General features: G+C 42.7%; 1 protein-coding gene across 1 annotated transcript in view; it reads right to left on the bottom strand.

Annotated features, from left to right (window-relative positions):
* The window catches only part of FRMD4A (FERM domain containing 4A), a 287,750-nt gene extending 271,002 nt beyond the window's left edge, over nucleotides 1-16,748 (bottom strand). Inside the window, exon 1 of the mRNA XM_074827964.1 lies at nucleotides 16,726-16,748. Coding sequence (XP_074684065.1) covers nucleotides 16,726-16,737 — 12 coding nt within the window. The 5' untranslated portion in view covers nucleotides 16,738-16,748. The remainder of the gene's footprint in view (nucleotides 1-16,725) is intronic.
* Between the last annotated feature and the right edge of the window lie 595 nt (nucleotides 16,749-17,343).

The following is a 17,343-nucleotide window of genomic DNA, read 5'->3' as shown; positions in this document are numbered from 1 at the left end:
AGCCTGCTTTAAGGCATCTGCATGCCTGATAAGTTTATACAGGAATAAACTTGCTAACGTACATTTCCTGATTAGTAAATAATCAATATGCAAGGTACTTTGTAGATTCACATGGAACAATGGTGAGGGCCAAATTTTGCTCAATTAAGTGTCGCATTAGCAACCTGCCAAGAACCATTGTGTTGGGCTTAATTTATGGGTGATTTACCAAATTGTGTCCATCTTTTCCCTTAATTATCCAGCACGGACTATACGTCCCAGCATGCAATGCATCACCAGGAGCCAAGCAGAAGTTTGGGCTTGAATCAAAGACTGAATGTTGACTCCTGCTGTTGTTGGGTGTGATGGAGCCACTGGAGGCATAATGGGAAGGTCTGCAAAGAACCTTAATGTGGGATTTGGGGTTGCTCTTTGGCCACAATCTAGACCTGCATCTGATGGTCAGCACTCATATTGGCACCTCATGTAACTACTAACAGCACTGAGGAGCTGGAAGATACCTCTGTTATTTCATGCTTGAAAAAAGAGGGAGTTTTAGCTGCACTTCCGTGCCAACTTTTTATTGCTTGTCCTGGAAAAGAGAAATCCAGATCATACTTCAGAGATGCAAAGAGGTCATCTCCTCCCATCACTTAGGCTGCTCTGCCCTTGCACGCATAAAGCTTGCAAGGTGTGAGAAGATCTGGTCCAAAATGTACAGTCTCTCAGTCAGCCCTGAGAAGCACAGTTCCTACGACTTGCAGTAGAGATTAAAGGCTGGCTTCTTGCTTGCTGTGAATTGGTATGGCTATAATAAAATCAAAGCAGATACAGCAAGTTATGCAAGCTAAAGATTTAGCCCTAAATTCATAGAGGTTTGTTTGAGTCACTCTAAAACCCTATAAAATGTAACAGAGATGAATATTCTGCTCATGGGGCTTTAAAGCGTTTTATGGCAAGGCTTTTATTTTATATTAATTTTTATAGGATGGTTAAAGTAAACCTGTAGCAATAGTAGCATTTTCTGTTAAATTTTACAACATTTTGCCAATAAAAATTGGCATGTGGATATGTGCAGAGGGAAAAATATTGGAGGTTGGCAAATTAGAAAAGATGCGAAAGGTTTCACAACAATAAAAGGCAGCAACTTACCAGTAGGGTAAATCTCCATGCCGTGTAGAATATAATTTAGATTTGAATCCCAAACTGCACATGAATCAAAAGCATGATGCTATATTGCAAAAAAATAATAAAGATTTAAAGGCAGATCTCATCTGAGGGATGTGTTCAAGAAGTAGCAGACATCTCTATGACCTGGAGATTGTGTTCCCATTTGCACACCACCTTCTAAGAAATTATTGGACAATTTCTGGAAAAGGGTTATGGGTATGATTGCGGTTTAGAAAATGTGTCCAGTGAAGAAAGGTTAAATGAGGTAGGTTTCTGTCGTCCAGAAAAGACGAGCCTGAGGGGTTGTGAAACAGTTTGTCATAAAAAGGTGGTAAACAGGGCTGGGATTAATTGCAAGAGAAGGACAATCTGGTTTACACTACAGAGAGAAATGAAGTGGGCATTAGGAAACCCTCCTTAACCATAAGACTAGTTAAGCACTGGGAAAGGAGCTGTTTACCTGGGGGCTAAATCTTCCATGCTGGAAGTATTGAGAACAGTTTGGACAAACTCCTACTACGAACAGTGTAAACGTGCCTATTTTCTCTCCAAGCCCAAATGCCTTCTAGCCCTATTTTCTTCATAAATTTTGCTATAATCTGAGAGAATTTGGCATATGCTATTTCCTGAGCAGTTTACAAACAAACAGAGCTTCAGAATATTCTTTTGAAAGGTGAGTTGGTGGACGGGAATTACAACTTCAATTTAGAAAACTGGAGGAGATAAAACCAGATTTAAATACCTTCCCTAAGGCCAGGGAAGCAACAAGCATGTCAGATGAGGTTCAGCTACAAGTGTTTCTCAATCCAGAAATCCTTGGGACCTCACACCTACCATTTCCTTCTCAGAGCATCTACCTTTCAGGGCTTACTTTTCATCTGTCTCTGTTTTCATGCAATTTCCTGACAGCTTCCTTGGTTTTTCCTCCTGAGCGCTTTGGCTAGTGACCATATTAATAACTGCATACCTTGAATTTGTAGCTGCCTTATTACAGATGAGTACAACTGCTAACCAGCCTTCAAACCCTATCATCAAAGCTCTGCTGAGCTGCATGAAGCATAGGAGCGACCCATGCTTTTGCTCCAGTGGGCAAAAAGCTGCCATTGATGACCCTGCTAAACCTTGGGTATCAAGAGCTTCAGACCATGACCTGGCTGTGACTGGAGAAGAGGTTGGTTTGTCTCCTGGAAGATGGTCTAGCCAGCACATGGCGAGAGCACATGTATCAGTGCTCATTGCTTGCCTGACTTGTTCCTTTAAGCAAATTCCCAGAAAAAAACCTTCCTGACCAGCTCAGAATAAGAGTTTCAAAGCGGCATAAACAATCTTTAGAATTTAATCAACTTTCATGCAGCGTCGGGATAAGGTGAGGGCTGCTGCTTTGTGAATTTGCTTGTGAAGGAGGTTGCTTGCGCTGAGCATGCCACAAATGCATGTAAAGATGAGAGCCCCGCCCACCATGCAGCAAGCACAACAGTGGCATCATTTCAGATTCACAGCCATTGGTTTTTTTCTTTATTCCCCTCACTGTTTTTCCAATTCATTTATAAGGCATCCACGGCCTTGGGGGACTAGGAACAATCACATTAAGAATAATACAGACGTAATTCAATACTTTTCACCTGTTCCCCACTGACACTTGCTCATTCACCAAAATATCTTTCTGCTTTCTTCTGTCTTTCTACATAAGGTATGGAATATACTCACATTGTGCTACGTATTAATTAATCTCTCATAATCATCTGACTGGACGACCCTATTATTACCATGGTTTCTTTTGCATTAGAGACAAGCCAGAAAATCCTTATGCCATGTTCCTGAGGATTAATACCAAACCATGGCTGACTTCTCTATGGAATTACCTCTTGTATCTGCGTTAATACCAGCAGAGTTCTTCCTGAGCAGCACTACCACTGTGCACACCGGCAATCGCAGCTAATTTGTACATATGCTTCCATTGGACAGAAGCCATGCAATTAAGAGGACGCCCTCGAGGCATTAACATTTCTTGTCTCGCAATAAGTGCAGTGGGAGAACACAGCAGAAGTTTATAGGGTGTTATCCATGGGAGTGTGTTATTTCAACAGTATTTCTATCAGTCTGTGAGGACGATTCAGAACTGGGCAGGGAGCCAACATAAAGAGGTTTCCAAGGCCACAGTGGAAATATCGTAAGTCCCTGTTTGCTGGAAGAAAAAGGCGAAGCAGAACAGGGTGCTGATGGTGCTGGACTGGAAAACATCTCTACTGGCCTGTTCCCTCTGGGACCTAGACACCAGGATCTTTCCCACACTCTTCAGGGTGTTTGCAACCCCTCATTTTCCTTCTAGTCCCAGCAAAAGGATCATTAGGTAGATCACTGTGAAGCCCTGACTACAGAAAGGGTATCAAGGTCTTCACCCCTCCTGTCAAGGAGACGAGACTCTGAACAGCAAGAACACTACTGTGTGTGTCCTCAATACCAAACCAAAGGACCTGCAAGCTCTTGCACATCTGCTTTTCCTCAGGGTAAAGACCCTGCCATTCTAGGTCCTTTCCACCAGAGGCCCGCTGGGGTGCAGGGACCCTGTGGATGAGTTTCCTTGGGCAATCACAGAGCCCCAGACCCTGGGGAATGCACCAGCCGAGTGCTCTGGGATGCTACTGAAACCTTGATGTAGATTTGGAGAAAGTCTGAGATTAACATGCTTTGACCAAGACATCTTGGAAGCAAGCAATCTGGAAAAGATTTGACAGGAAAATTTTAAGCCAAATTTCCACCCTGTGTGGCTCTTACAGACTCAGTGAATCCCATTACTCTCTGGCAGAAGGATCTTGGCATCATGGTCCATCCCAAGCTGTGTCCAGACGGTCCATCTCTAGGACCACCTGGGAATGGTAAAAGTCTTTGCTTTTGCAAGTCTGGCAGGGGCAGGCCTGTGTCTATCCTCTTTATCAACATATTACAGGGAGGAAAGCACTTGATCCTGCTCCCTTCTCCCTGTGTCACTCCTACACTTAAAAACCCACAAAACATATGGAATAAATTCATTCAAAATATTGCACTTTCAGCTGCACTCATTTTGAGAGAATAACTTTCACCCCCACCACCAGTGCATTTGTCCCCAGGTGCTAAAATGATGTATACTGAGGCTTCAGTGCCACTGGCTAATTTAGGAGTGTTGTCATCATCATAAAAGGAAGAAAATCGATTCAGATCAAAAGCCCACAAACAAGCTATGACCTTATTCAAATCAGAAAAAAACACCAATCTCAACCTCTGACAGCTCTGGTAGGATGTCAGAGAAGCCGAGAAGCCAACGCAAGATGCACAGTATTGATTACTGTGTAATAATGATTTCCCCTCAGCCCACAGACTCCACCACATACTTCATTCTGCATTCCAAAACACGCCTCTGAGCATCACTGGGGCTGGGAAGTAACACACACCAGACATCGCTGGGGGTTGCAGGTTAAGTACTGCACTTAGGTTTTATGGAGCAGAAGAGTAGATAAATTCTGACAAATGAATGTAAATGCTTAGCATTAATTTTTGCCTCTGGGAGTCTTTAACCATTTCCTTAGGTTTTTGTAACTATTTCTAAGATTTTTCATTTTGTAAATCACCACAAATCTCTCCTTCGTTCCGAGTTTCAGTTTGGTTTGATTTTGGTTTGTTGTGTTGATACCAGTGCAAATATTTCTCATTCTTTGCTAAAAATGTCCATGGCTTGTCTACAAAGGCATCATCACTGGTAAAAATTTACCAGTTAATCTCTAGGCGAAGTGAAAGTTTTAAAGAATTCCTAATTTTTGGTTCTTATTTTGCCCTGTCTGGAGCATCGCATAGACAAAGGAGTTGCCACATTCCTGACTGAATACAAGCTGGCACAGTTCCCTCAAGGTTGGTGGTAAAACACAAGTTTGCATTGCTGAGTCTCTGCCCTGTATTTCATTCCCTTTGGGTTTGGTCTTTTCTCCACTGACACTAATTCTTTTGCAACATACGTAATAGGCAGCGTAGCTTTATTTCATCTTCCTGTTTGTACTGTGGGTGATATCTCCTGGGGAAGATTAATGGCTTAAGCTGATTTAATGGTGTACATACTTTTCACAGAAAGAAAAAAAAAAAAAAAAAAAAAGAGGTAAAGAAACCTTTTCTCTTTTTCTATCCAGATTGAAAAATGTTTTCTTTTTTTTTTTTTTCCCTTTGGTATTTGTCATTTTCCAGACTTTGATGGCCTTCCAAACAACTTTACCATCTTTCTGTGCATCTGTGATGTTCCCATATTAATGTGAGTCATCCTCACAAATAAGCCTGGGACACAGTTGCGTGTATGAGAAACTACAGTTTATCTCTGCTGAGTTTCAGGAGTTATGCCAGCAGAGACTCTGACCCTATGCAATTTAATCTCAGTCACCTGCTTGTTCTGCCACCTTTCCCTTTTCTTTTTGCTGTATCCAGGAGAAATGTAGGCTCACTTAGTGAAAGAGGTTTGTGATGTCTGTTGGAGAAGTCTGAAACATTTGGCTGACGTTTGCCCTTGTGCTTGCTGAAGCACCAGAACACTGTTATCACCCATTTAAGGCGATCTTCAAAAAAAACCTCAGACCCAGACATATGTGACAAAACTAAGGTCTAAGCAAAAAAATGTATTTAGAACCTGAAAGGAGCTGGTTGGAGGTTAAAGGAATGCCAAGAAAGTGTTTTTGCTTAATGTCTTCTTCTTAATCTACCTGATAATCTATCTTAATAATAATATTGTGTTTACTAATTAGAAAATCTACACTCAACAAGAATGCAAATACCATCAGTAAATGTGCATGAATGATTTAAAATAGAGTAACTACTGGCATATGCAGACACATATTTCTAAAAATGAGTTACAACACATTATAAAAGTCACACCCATTTTATAAAGCTTTCTTTACTACGTTATTAAATGAGGGCAAATAATCAGATGCAGCTTGTCATGTGGACAAAGACATTTATTTCAGGCAAAGATGACATATAGAGAGGTACAAATGGAAGGACACAAATTCACTCCCCACTCTTAGCATATGGTTTTGCCACAGTGCTGTATTTTCATTTGTTCATTGAAAAGCTGCCTGGTCTTTTCATACAGTCAGTTCAGCTCTGCTCCCTTCTACTCCCACGACTATCTGTTTTATCAGTCTGGGTTACTCTGAAAAGTTGCATGAAGGAATGATTAACTGCATTCAATTTATCTTGAACTCTTAGAGGGAATTAATAACATGAGGTTAAGTAAAAAATAGCCATATAACAATAGTCATATGCATGTTGGTATTATAAGTGTGGGAACTGCATTGAGTGAATATCAGGGTGAAAAGTTAGAAAATGCCAGGCATAAGTGTATATTTTATGGCGTAATTTTTAATTACATGATCATATGCTCCTTTCACCCTAACCTCTGCCTCCATGGTTTCCTTTTTCCTTGTGTAGAGTGGAGCTGTCTTAAGGATGAGTCAGTGAAGGTGTCAGCTTTCTAAAGGGCTCTTTGGCAGTTGTGGCAGGCAGAAGGTGCACAGAGAATGAGGCTGAGGAGCACTGCAGAAGGTGAAATAGTCTTTGGGTGAAGACAGTTGGTGAGGGGTGATTCATATATTCCAAACTTTTACTAATGATCCCTGACATCTAAGCTTTATTTTCGGGTTTGTGAGCGACACCCTTGGCACATGACTTGAAGAAAGCCTGGGCTCTGCTGGAGGCAAATGGTGAGGGGCACAATGAAAACAGAAAGTGCTGTATAATGTTAAGAATGCAGAAAAGTCAGAAATGGCCCAAAACTGGAGGAGACCTTTTAACGATTCCTTCATGGTTCAATTCTGTACCAGTTAAATGGAAACAAACCCAGAGTTTGATTACGGGTTTTGATGAACTTTGATACTATTGCAATTAGTGCTACAGAAAAAAATACATGAGAAAATGAAAAATTCTGTTTTCAGGGCAGTATTCAGTAAATAAGACCTAGGGTTATTCACTGGGAAATGATGAGAATACAAAATAAGGAATAGCTGCTGATTATCTGAGCACTGTCCATCTTATGCACAAGATGAGAAGAAACCTGTGGGAAAAAAGTGGGGGACTAAATAATTAGATGGAACAGGGCTGCAGGGATGTCCCTTGCTCTGGTATTTCACAGCTTTGCATCTTGATGGTGTTCCCTCTTTACAAAGCGGCTTTACACGTGTCCATTTTACCACCCACATCCAGCAGGACACGGTGTCTGGGCTGAAGGAGGTTTCTACACCACAGACACAGGTCCTCCACCTCATCTTTGCCTCTCCACCCCTTACTCATCCTGTCCAGACCTCATCTACTTAGTCCTGATTGCCACTTAAACTCCTTACTCTAGTCCTAAACCTCTGTCCATATCTTCACCTGCCTCCTAGACTGTTTATTCCAACTTGGAATTTGTTTCCCCTGCACTTGTGCCTTATTTTTCATGCTGCTGTGGTTGTCAGCAGGGATCCCAGGGAGGCCACACAGGCTTCCTGCCCCACATGTTGGGAGTCACCAGTCTAATAGAGACAGGGACAGATCCTGGCTTAAAACTCAGATGAACTGGCTTCAGCCTGGATGTTTCTCAGGCATCTCTAACCCAGGTGCCATCAACACCCACATATGTACTACCCAACTACCAGCAAGGGTGTGAGGATAAACATTGAGGCACTGGTGCTATGGAGAGGTATCTGATGTTACGAAGACACATTTAATCTCTCATTTTACCTGATCTCTCTCTAAAGACCACAGTACATTTGAGGGGGAGTGTATGCCAGCCATAATGAGGCTGAATATTGCCTTGTTTATACCACATATTTCTTGGTCCTATTCATGGAATATTTACTGAAAAGATTAGTCCTGTAAGTAATTAGTCTTGCTGGAAAAGAGTTTCAGTGGCACCAGATAATACTCTAATTCCCTCTATCCAAAATAATTTAATCTCTTCTAAATGAAATCCATTTTTCTAAAGAAAAATGACTTCCACAGTATTATTCCAAACCTGGCCATGGAGAAATCCAGTTTTAGATGAAGCAGTAATGATTTCACCTAACTTCATCTTTCAGCTCCTAAGCTACTGGAATTAATTGAGCGTGTAATTAAGGAAGGGTTTTCTTACCAATATGATCACGCCTATAATTAAAATCTCACATAAATGTGTATGTGGAAGAATAGGGCAGGGCAGAGAAGGGAAGAGACCAAAGCGTCTGACAGGTTTACATCAAAGGACCTGAGCTCCTGCAGCTCTAAGCCAGAGGGAGAAGAGGAAGGGAAGACGGGACTGGGTGATAACCGACTTGATATATTGTTTTTGACCTCCTGTCTTCAAAGCCCCAAGCGGTTTAAGTGCTGTCTACCCAGGAGATTGCTTCTACCTTTAATGTTACTTCAGCAGAGTCAAGCTTTGCAAGTGTTTGTGCCACCAAGCCCAAGATGAGCAGAAGAACGATGATATCTGCATGTTTTCAGAGAAACTGGAATGGGTTTGGCTGCTTCTTTGGGCTGTGCTTCATCAGTGCTGTGGCCCAGGGGACCTCATGACACGCCACAAGAGCCACCACTTTCCTCTGGGTTTTGTTGCATGGGATAAGATTTTGTAAAAGTAGGAGTGATACATTTTTATTACTGTTATTTATAATGCATTTACTATTAAATCAGGCTTTAATAGCTGTTCAGCCTGTGATATGTGACCCAAGTCAATGGCTCTGCCTGAGGACAGCTGTATTTTGGGAGGTTTTGCTGTTCTGAATGTGGGGAGAGGCTGGGTGATGGCAGGCTGTAGCAAAGCACCTCCACAAAACCTGAATTCCTGCACAAAAGGGACAAGGGCTTTCCCTAAAAAACCCAAATGGGGACCTGGAGCTTGAAGAGAAGAAGGGATTGACTCACTTAGCTGGTCTGCCATGTGTTGTAATACCCTGTGACTGTACTAGGGAGGGGAAATAACCTCCCTCGTAGTATAACTAAGCTAAGGACCAAGACACCAAGTTAAAACACAGGTGTGGGTGGGTGTTGCATGAAAGAAGGCGCCCTGAGCAGGAAAACTGACTTCTCATTTGTTTGATACCTGCTGTGCTCAGGGAAATAAGACTTTGTATGTTTATTGACATTATTATATGTTTATAAATTACATCCAAAGGACACTTGTATCTGTCCTCAGGTCTCCTCTGAACTGGAGCAACCTGCAGGGCCTGGGATTTTTGTCTTGCTGCTTGAATCCCAAATGGTATCACACTTCTGGTCTTGTAGAATTGGTGGGGTTTATATTGCAATGTAGATAAAAGAGGAATGCAGGGAAAGTTGAAGTTCATTAAGTGTGCATTCTCAGGAAGAAAACCCACATGCCCAGCTGTACGCATATTTTTACATTCATCTAAAACCAGCAAAATATTGTAAAGAATAGCTGATGACTACTGAAGTGTGTACTGAGGTGCTTAGAGCTATGCTGGTATGCACTTGTCATGGATCAGACATTTTGTACATGAAATATACATCGTGCAAGTGCTTTATTGCATTCCATATAGTCCCAAACATTAAAAGCACACAGTCCCTACCAATAACTGCCTTCAGAATGACCTAATATATCAGAGAGCCATGCAGGAGAGCTGTTTTCCTCCATAGATAACTACTATGCTAGCATTTGGGGACAACCATCATTTTTGTTTCATAATCATCCTCTCAACTTTCCCATTTTTTCAGCTTTCCCATTTTTACAGCAGTTTAGACTTTACGACCTTCCCCAGTGGTTACAACCTGTGATTCACAGCTAACAGCAGGCGGCTCAGTCTGAGTTCTGCTTTTGAAAAGGATGGCCAATTGCCTTGCCAACAGTTGCCCATTAAGCAAACTGCTTAATGAAATGACTAGGAAGATGGGTGCTCACCAGTGTATTTTCTCTGCACTTATTAAAAAAACCCTGAAGCCTGTAACCCACACACTGAGCTAGTGAGCTTTATGCTTTTAATGCTGTCATTGTCACTTTTCTTTGATTCCTCCAGTCCATGACTTGTTCTACTGCATTTTAAAGATTATTATTATTATAATTATTTATTATTATGTTATTATTGCTATTGTTGTTATTATTAATTTCAATTTGGTATTATTGTGGTCTTTACATAGCCCCCCAGGGCGCTTTTTTGTGAGGTCCCATGGGAGCCAAGAGAAGGTCCTTGGGCATTTCCAGGCAAGCTCAGCTGCAGGAAGGTTTTGGGGACCTGAGATGTTCCTGGGAACATTTGTTACAGGCTGAGAGCAAGACATGGAGAATCGAGGCCAGGGTGCAGGCTGGTTTGAGTTGGGTCATGGTGTCTGTACAGTGGGAGGTGAGCAGGGCACTTTGGAACAGTTCCTATTTTCATCCCCTGAAAGGACCCAGTGGCATTTGATATATGAGACCTTTGGTCATCAAGGCACGCTGTGATCATTCCAGGCTCCAACACAACAGGGTGCCAAGCCTATTTGCATCTCCCAGTGATGTGGGTCCTGATGCTCAGCTGGTGATGGCAGAGGGGAGATCCCAACCAGGTGACCATACTGGCTGTGAAAGGCAAAGGAATCCTAGCCTTGTGGTCATCCTGGTCCATCTCAAGGGTTGTCTCATGGTCATCATGGGAGTGCTCATCAAGAACTGAACCAGCTCAACCTGGTATGCACTCAAGGGTGTCTTGTGCTAGGATGGTGTAGCCTGGACTCTGTTGTGCTGCTGAGGATGCTGAGAAAGGACAGCATCACCCAGCCATTGAATCATGGGTGAGAGATCAAATCTGCACTGCAATCCTTCCTCCTTAAAAGACAGAGGCAAACCGACCCCATTTCCTCTCAACCTTCAGTAGGGAACATCTAGGGACAGGGACTGACTTCTCACCATATGTTTGGCCAGCACTAAGCATATGAGTCCCTGTGCTGGAATTTGACCTCCTAGTGCTACTGCAATGCAATTCTCATTAATGGCACAGTGTCCAGGTCCTGCCCAGGATACGCAAGGATGCTTTCCCCCTGTACAGTAAATAACCCACCCTGCTGCAGGGCCCAGCCAGGCATGGTATCTCTCTGCACTGATACAAAGCACAGCCGGGGAAGAAAAATAACCTTTGGGTTTTATGTTCAGTGATATATTGTTTTAAAATCTGAATGGGTTTAGGAATGTTACAGAACAGAAAGGGCTCTGCTTTTCCAGAGGCATAACATTATGGTAGAGTTATTCCAAAGTCAAACTCTGCTCTGAGTTATGCCCTTATATCCTCTCTCCCAGGTATTTATAAAATTATGATTAACAGTAGCAGACACAGGACTTCATTATTTCTTGAATTGCCTTTCTTTTTAACCGTCTACAAGCTCAGAGAATTACATACGGCCTCATTAACCTTTGTGTCAAACTGCTAATAAGACAGGGAAGGAGGTACCCCCTAAGCTGCTCTGCAGACTCTGCGAGTGCCCTGTGGAAGGGCTGCTGAGGGGGCACGCGCTCTTCCCAGTCCACACTATGGACTCCATGCTGCTGTGTCAGCTCATGGGTGATTGCATGGGGACCTGAAAGGTTTGGGTGCTCACTGTCCATGTGAAGTTACTCCAGCTGGGAGGTCTGAATCCCCGAAATAACTTTGAAATCCCAGTCTCCGAGTGCCATTAGCACCTGTATGTGTCTATCTCGATGGGATATTCAAAATGGGGGTTAACTACACAGTGATATCAAAACAGGGATCTGAAACTCCAGAGGAGGAATGTGCATGCTTTTGGGGTGACATGTGCCCCCTTTTGTCACTTGGTCTTTTGCCATTATTAAAAATTCTGGGAACAGTTTCATGACATATGCAAAGGGCTTTGCATTTTGGCATGCACAAGAGAGCTGTAAGGTGATTTTAAGATGGATAGCTCTCCATATAGTGCAGGATCATAAGTAGCTTCCACAGGACAGCTTGTGAGCTTAAAGTTAAGAATCTGCTCAGATGCTTTGCTGGGTGCAGCCTCATACTATAATAAAACAAATCTGCTTATGTAAATGTCTTTTCAGTTACCATCCAAGGGGGTTAAAGACTACAGCAAACCCATCTGTAGGTGTAACTTAGACTCCAGACTTCCCTTTCTCTGGGGCAATTTTCCCTTCCAATTTCCTCTGGCAATCTCAAAGACAGCCCTCTGCTGTTCAAGACTGACGGGGGATGTGATATCTCCCAAAGTTTCTCTGCTTCGAGTTGCTGTGAACTTCTCTAAGTAAGGTGCAGAGGACAACTTAACCATTCTCTCTGAGAGATCTAGTGGTCAAAAATTAAATTGCTTTGAAAGTAGAGCCAATGAGGTTTAATGAATAAACAGTAACACCACGGGAGTTTGCTAATCCCCAAAATCTATAATAAACAGATAAAGTTAATAAGATTCAAGAAGAGAGAACAGACCCATTAAGGTTTTAAGAGCACTATCTAAACATTACACACATTATTTACTGAGTTCCCTAGATGAATTCTCTGTACACAGGAACACTCAAAATTCATTATCTTTGGATGCAAAGCTTAGTAAATTCAACGGTAATTAATCTCCATTTACCCTCCGTGTGTGTTTCTGAGCAGACGAAAAGTTCATTGAAAAAGTTCTTTCAGCCAGTCTGAAAGAGAAGCAGTGCTTTGATAAACAAAAAAGCACCAAACACAGGCTTCTCAAAGGAAAATAGAACAGCTAGCCAGTTCTGCGTGGTTCAAGCCAGGTGCTCATTGCAAATTCAGTAGCATGCACTGGCAAGTGTCAGCGGCAGAGAAACTGAAATTACTGAAATTCTTATGCCAGTGTAATTTGCTGAAGGCAATGCACTGAGGGTTAAGGCAAATTGTGCATGTGTTGAGGATTATAAAACAAATTAAAATGGAGGCTAACAAAAGGAGTGCAGTATTTATGCATTTCTTCATTCTTTTCACTCTGTGGTACTCAATCAACTTCACAGTCTCTTAAGGTGGCATGGGGACATTGCTATTGTGTACATTCATTTGCTCTTAAAAAGGGGGCTCAGACATACTAGGCTATAGAATTCAACTGATTCTGGTGATATTTATCAGTATCACTATTAACCTACAAAATATTTACAACCCACTATTACTTCTAGTTATCTGAAATTTAATCATCAGCACCAATAATGCAAGAAGAGTTGTCTGAAATTTAATCATCAGCACCAATAATGCAGGAAGTTTTCTGTTCAACGCATTCCAGTCATCTGTTTCAATTTTGATATACCAGCCCATTTTACCATGTGTTCCTCCACTTTCCTTTAAATTCCTGCATTTGTGCATCCCACTTGTACAAAACCAGAGCTGTATTAATCACCCGTGACTTACTGCAGTGGAGTCCATTACATGGTGTAATGCACTTAACGTTTGATACCCAATTTACCTCAACAAATAGTTTAAAGAGTTTCTAAGTTATTAAGCACCCCACTCCATGATCAAGCAGCACGGCCCAGTAACCAAATGGGTTATCACTTTGTGGAATAGGAAACAAGTCCCCTGTGAAGTATACTCTTAGTTGTATATTCCCAGCCCTCTGCTGGCAAACCCTGCTGTGGAGATGGATGGAGAGGTGAGCACATGTGGCCATGTCTCTGCCCCACATGCTGTGTCCAGTGTCTCAGCTTCAGCCCTCCTGGCACCAAAAATCAGGCTTTTGAAGTCAAGATGTGCCCACCCATCCCTCTGCCAGCTCTGATGTAGGGTGGGAACCTCTATGAGCAAAAAGGATCAAAGAACTGACAGCAAGTGTATTTTCAGTCACCACCATGAGATTCACCCAACCCCACCTGCAGGGATTTGGAGTTTGTTTTAATTAGAGAGACGTTTGCATGTTTGGCTATGAGGGGCAGATGCATGTCCTCACCCCTTGGTGACAGACTGTGAGAGGTACCTGCAAGAGTCAGCCCTTCCTCCTACCTACCCATGGAAACAAAGCAAACTGTTTTTTTTTTTTAATTTTCTGTCTAGCTTTAAGCAGACTGAATATAGCTGCCTGGGACACTAAAGATAAAACTGGGCATTTATTTACATTTCACTATAACGTGGAGATGTTTTCACTCAGGTTAAAGTCTCGGAGCTCGCAGATGCTCCAGGCTCGCTCCAGGCAGCGCTGCCAGAGATGACCAGGAGCCCACTGTCCTTCATGTCACCGTACAAACCAAAGGACAAAAAAACTTCCAACTAGCCTCCAACAGTTGCAGCCTAAGTGTAAAACAAGCGACAACAGATGGGATCAGACAGACGGGGGAGTAGAGGGGAAAAAACGAGGCAATATTAGGGAGTGTGACAGGCAGGGGTCTCGGCACATCGGCAGCTTTGCTGTTGTCAAGTTTTTTTTGCAGGCATCACATATTAAGCTTGTATTAGGAGAGTTATAGATTTTACACTCGATTTTCTGGCAAGTGAGCAGGGAGCTGTTGCCAGCTACGAAGCATCTTGGAAATGAGATTAGTTTTCAGATCTATTCAAGTGATCTTTTCATTGTTATTTCTCTGAAAGGTAAAGATGTTAGGGCCAAATCCTGACCTTTATTACACAGAGTATATTTGAATATCTCCATCAGCTTCCATGGAGCTACCCCATATTAACAACAACATAACACCAGCATCAGGATCTGGATCTTCAAGAGAACCACATCAGTTTTACATCGTTACAATTGATGGTTTAAAATCGCATTGCTTTGGTTTGAGAAGCTTTTCCTATACACAAAGGAGGTCAGAATCTCTCCCTTTCTCTGATATTAGGGCAGATTGGGATCCAAAGGATCATGCCTATATTCCCAAGCAGATTCTTCTATAGGATCAATAAATAACCTGATAATGGTAATTGAGATTACACTTTATGAATGGCATTATTAGGATTTACATTCCAGCTGCAGCTATGAAGCAAATCAGATGAACAAACACAATAACCAGTCCTGGTCCACTTCCCTTACTCTGTCATTTTTATAGCTGCACGCATGCTGCAGGTGCTGATAGTACACACATATGACTGTAATCCACGCGTCAACCTGATAGCGCACCAATTCTGTGAGAGACTGCCTCCAGCAATCATTTCAAGCCTGGTTAAAGGAGCAGAATGGAAACATCAACTAAAACGTCGAAAGTTACATTTTCTAATAATGGAAATGAGATGCGTTGGACAGTGTTTTTGTTTTCTATTCTCTGATTTGGAAAAAAAGAGTAATACTGAGAAATGCTTTACAAAGACTAACACTAATGTATGTATTCCTCAGTAATGAGAATATGAATGGCTGGGTCTATAATCCTTTATAAATCTTTCATTCTATAAACTGCCCATTAGCATTATTCTTGGTAGTGAAGAGGTATATGAAGTTGGTAGGTCCTTTTTTTAATCCCCAACTTACTGGGCAAGACAAAAAAACAACTGAATTAAAGTGGAAAAAGAAATTACTTCCCTGGAGAATTACAGTACAGCCTCTTGCTGGCAAATTACCATTATTTTAATCACTTTTCTAGATTTTAATATTGAAAAGACTTTCAATCATTGAAGAGCCTTTAATTTAACGTAGTGGATGGCAGGGATGTAACGAGGAGACCAGACTAGCTGATCTGCCTCAGCACAGTGGCTGGACCAGATGATTTCTCAGAATTTTTTCTAGTCTGGCATTTATATGAAACAACTCTGGTGTGACTACACCTTCAAAACTGCTTGCATTTTAGACATATGAAGATACCCTGTTGCCAGCAAGAATTGTCATTGAAATCCAGTTCTTCCAGTCCTGAGATACAATACAACAGGGTTGGATTGCATGCGGTGATGGACCAAAATTAGAAAGATTTACTCAAGACAGTTACCACACGGGATGGAGGCAGTGACTAAATAAAATACAATTAGGATTCAGTCTATCCCCCAGGACCATGCAGAAATAATAGCATGGAAGATTTTATAAACTAAACCATCACTGTATTTGTCTCTGGCTTTTCCCTGCTGGAATTCAAGTTTCTTTAATAACAAGGATTAATGGCAAACCTTTAAAGAGAGTTGGGAGTGTGAGAAGGCAGCAGACAAGTGCAGCAATTCCTTAGGTCTGCCCACTCACTTTTACAGCTTTCTGATCTGGGTCCACACCAAGAGGTCTCCCACCCTGGCAGGGTATTTGGGCACAAAATCACCTTCTTTTCTTGTCTGTGCATCCCTTGATGCTGAAAATACCATACTGGGGTAGCCCACTGGCACCATCCATCCCTCCCTGCGCTGCAGGTACGCTTTCCCCGAACGGCTCCCCGGGGAGCATGCACAGACACACAGACACAATGAGAGCCTCCGACTGGAAATTCAAACAAAAATATGGCTGTCTACTCCAAAAGGCAAACTCATTTACAAAGGTCATCTCTGTCGAGGAAGAGTGATGGGTTACTCCCCTCTTAGAGGCGACTGCTGTCGCTCCTCCACCGAGTTACATTCATGAGCATAGTTTTGAAAAAGAAGAAAGAAAAAAAAGAGAGAGAAAAGAAAAGAGACAAAAGCTCAGCAAGCCCCCTATTCACAGAGCTAGCCCCGCACCTCCCCTTCCCCTCCTTGGGTAAAAGCAGCTTCAAAAGACATTAACATCTTCCCCTACCTTCGTTCTCATCGGAGACAGAAGCCCTTCCATTTTGGTCCAATCCTCATGCCAATCCTCGTCGCCCAACTTAGTCTCTCGTCCCTGTCTCAAGCATCCCACATGAACAAGAGCATGTCAGGGACCGCCAGCGACACCCTCACGGAAGCTCGGCCAGACGCCAACCTGCCAACTTGCAATCCTCAGTTGCGTGGAGCACCGTTCCTGGAGAGACCTTCCTCCCTCTCCCTCCTCTCTCTCTCTCTCTGCATAATCTGCCTGCAGCTATGTTTGTACCATCGCGGCTGACAAACGATCCCTGCCTTACGTAATGCATTCAGCACAGGACAAGTGATCCCAGCCCAGCCGCGGGGATCTAGTCGGCGGCAGCGATGAGGTGTGGGACTTTGCCCTGCCTATTGTGCCGCTGGGTTTAATCTGGTAACGTCCCTGTGCAGGGCTGACGCTTGTCGGCTCTCTATGCTAGCTAGGAAAGCACTGAGAAAACTTTGTCGCCATGGAAGGATTGTGGATTCCCTGGGATTGACTTAAAGGGGTGTGATCCGCTTCAGCCCAAGCGGTTTTCCCTGCTTGGGAAACGCCAACAGTTGGAGCATTTTCTGCTGGGCGCTTTGCTGT

This window comes from Strix aluco, chromosome 5 (assembly GCF_031877795.1).
Source record: "Strix aluco isolate bStrAlu1 chromosome 5, bStrAlu1.hap1, whole genome shotgun sequence".
Classification (NCBI taxonomy): Eukaryota; Metazoa; Chordata; class Aves; order Strigiformes; family Strigidae; genus Strix; species Strix aluco.
The sequence above is the reverse complement of the archived record's forward strand: the minus strand, read 5'-3'. Positions and strand labels throughout refer to the sequence as shown.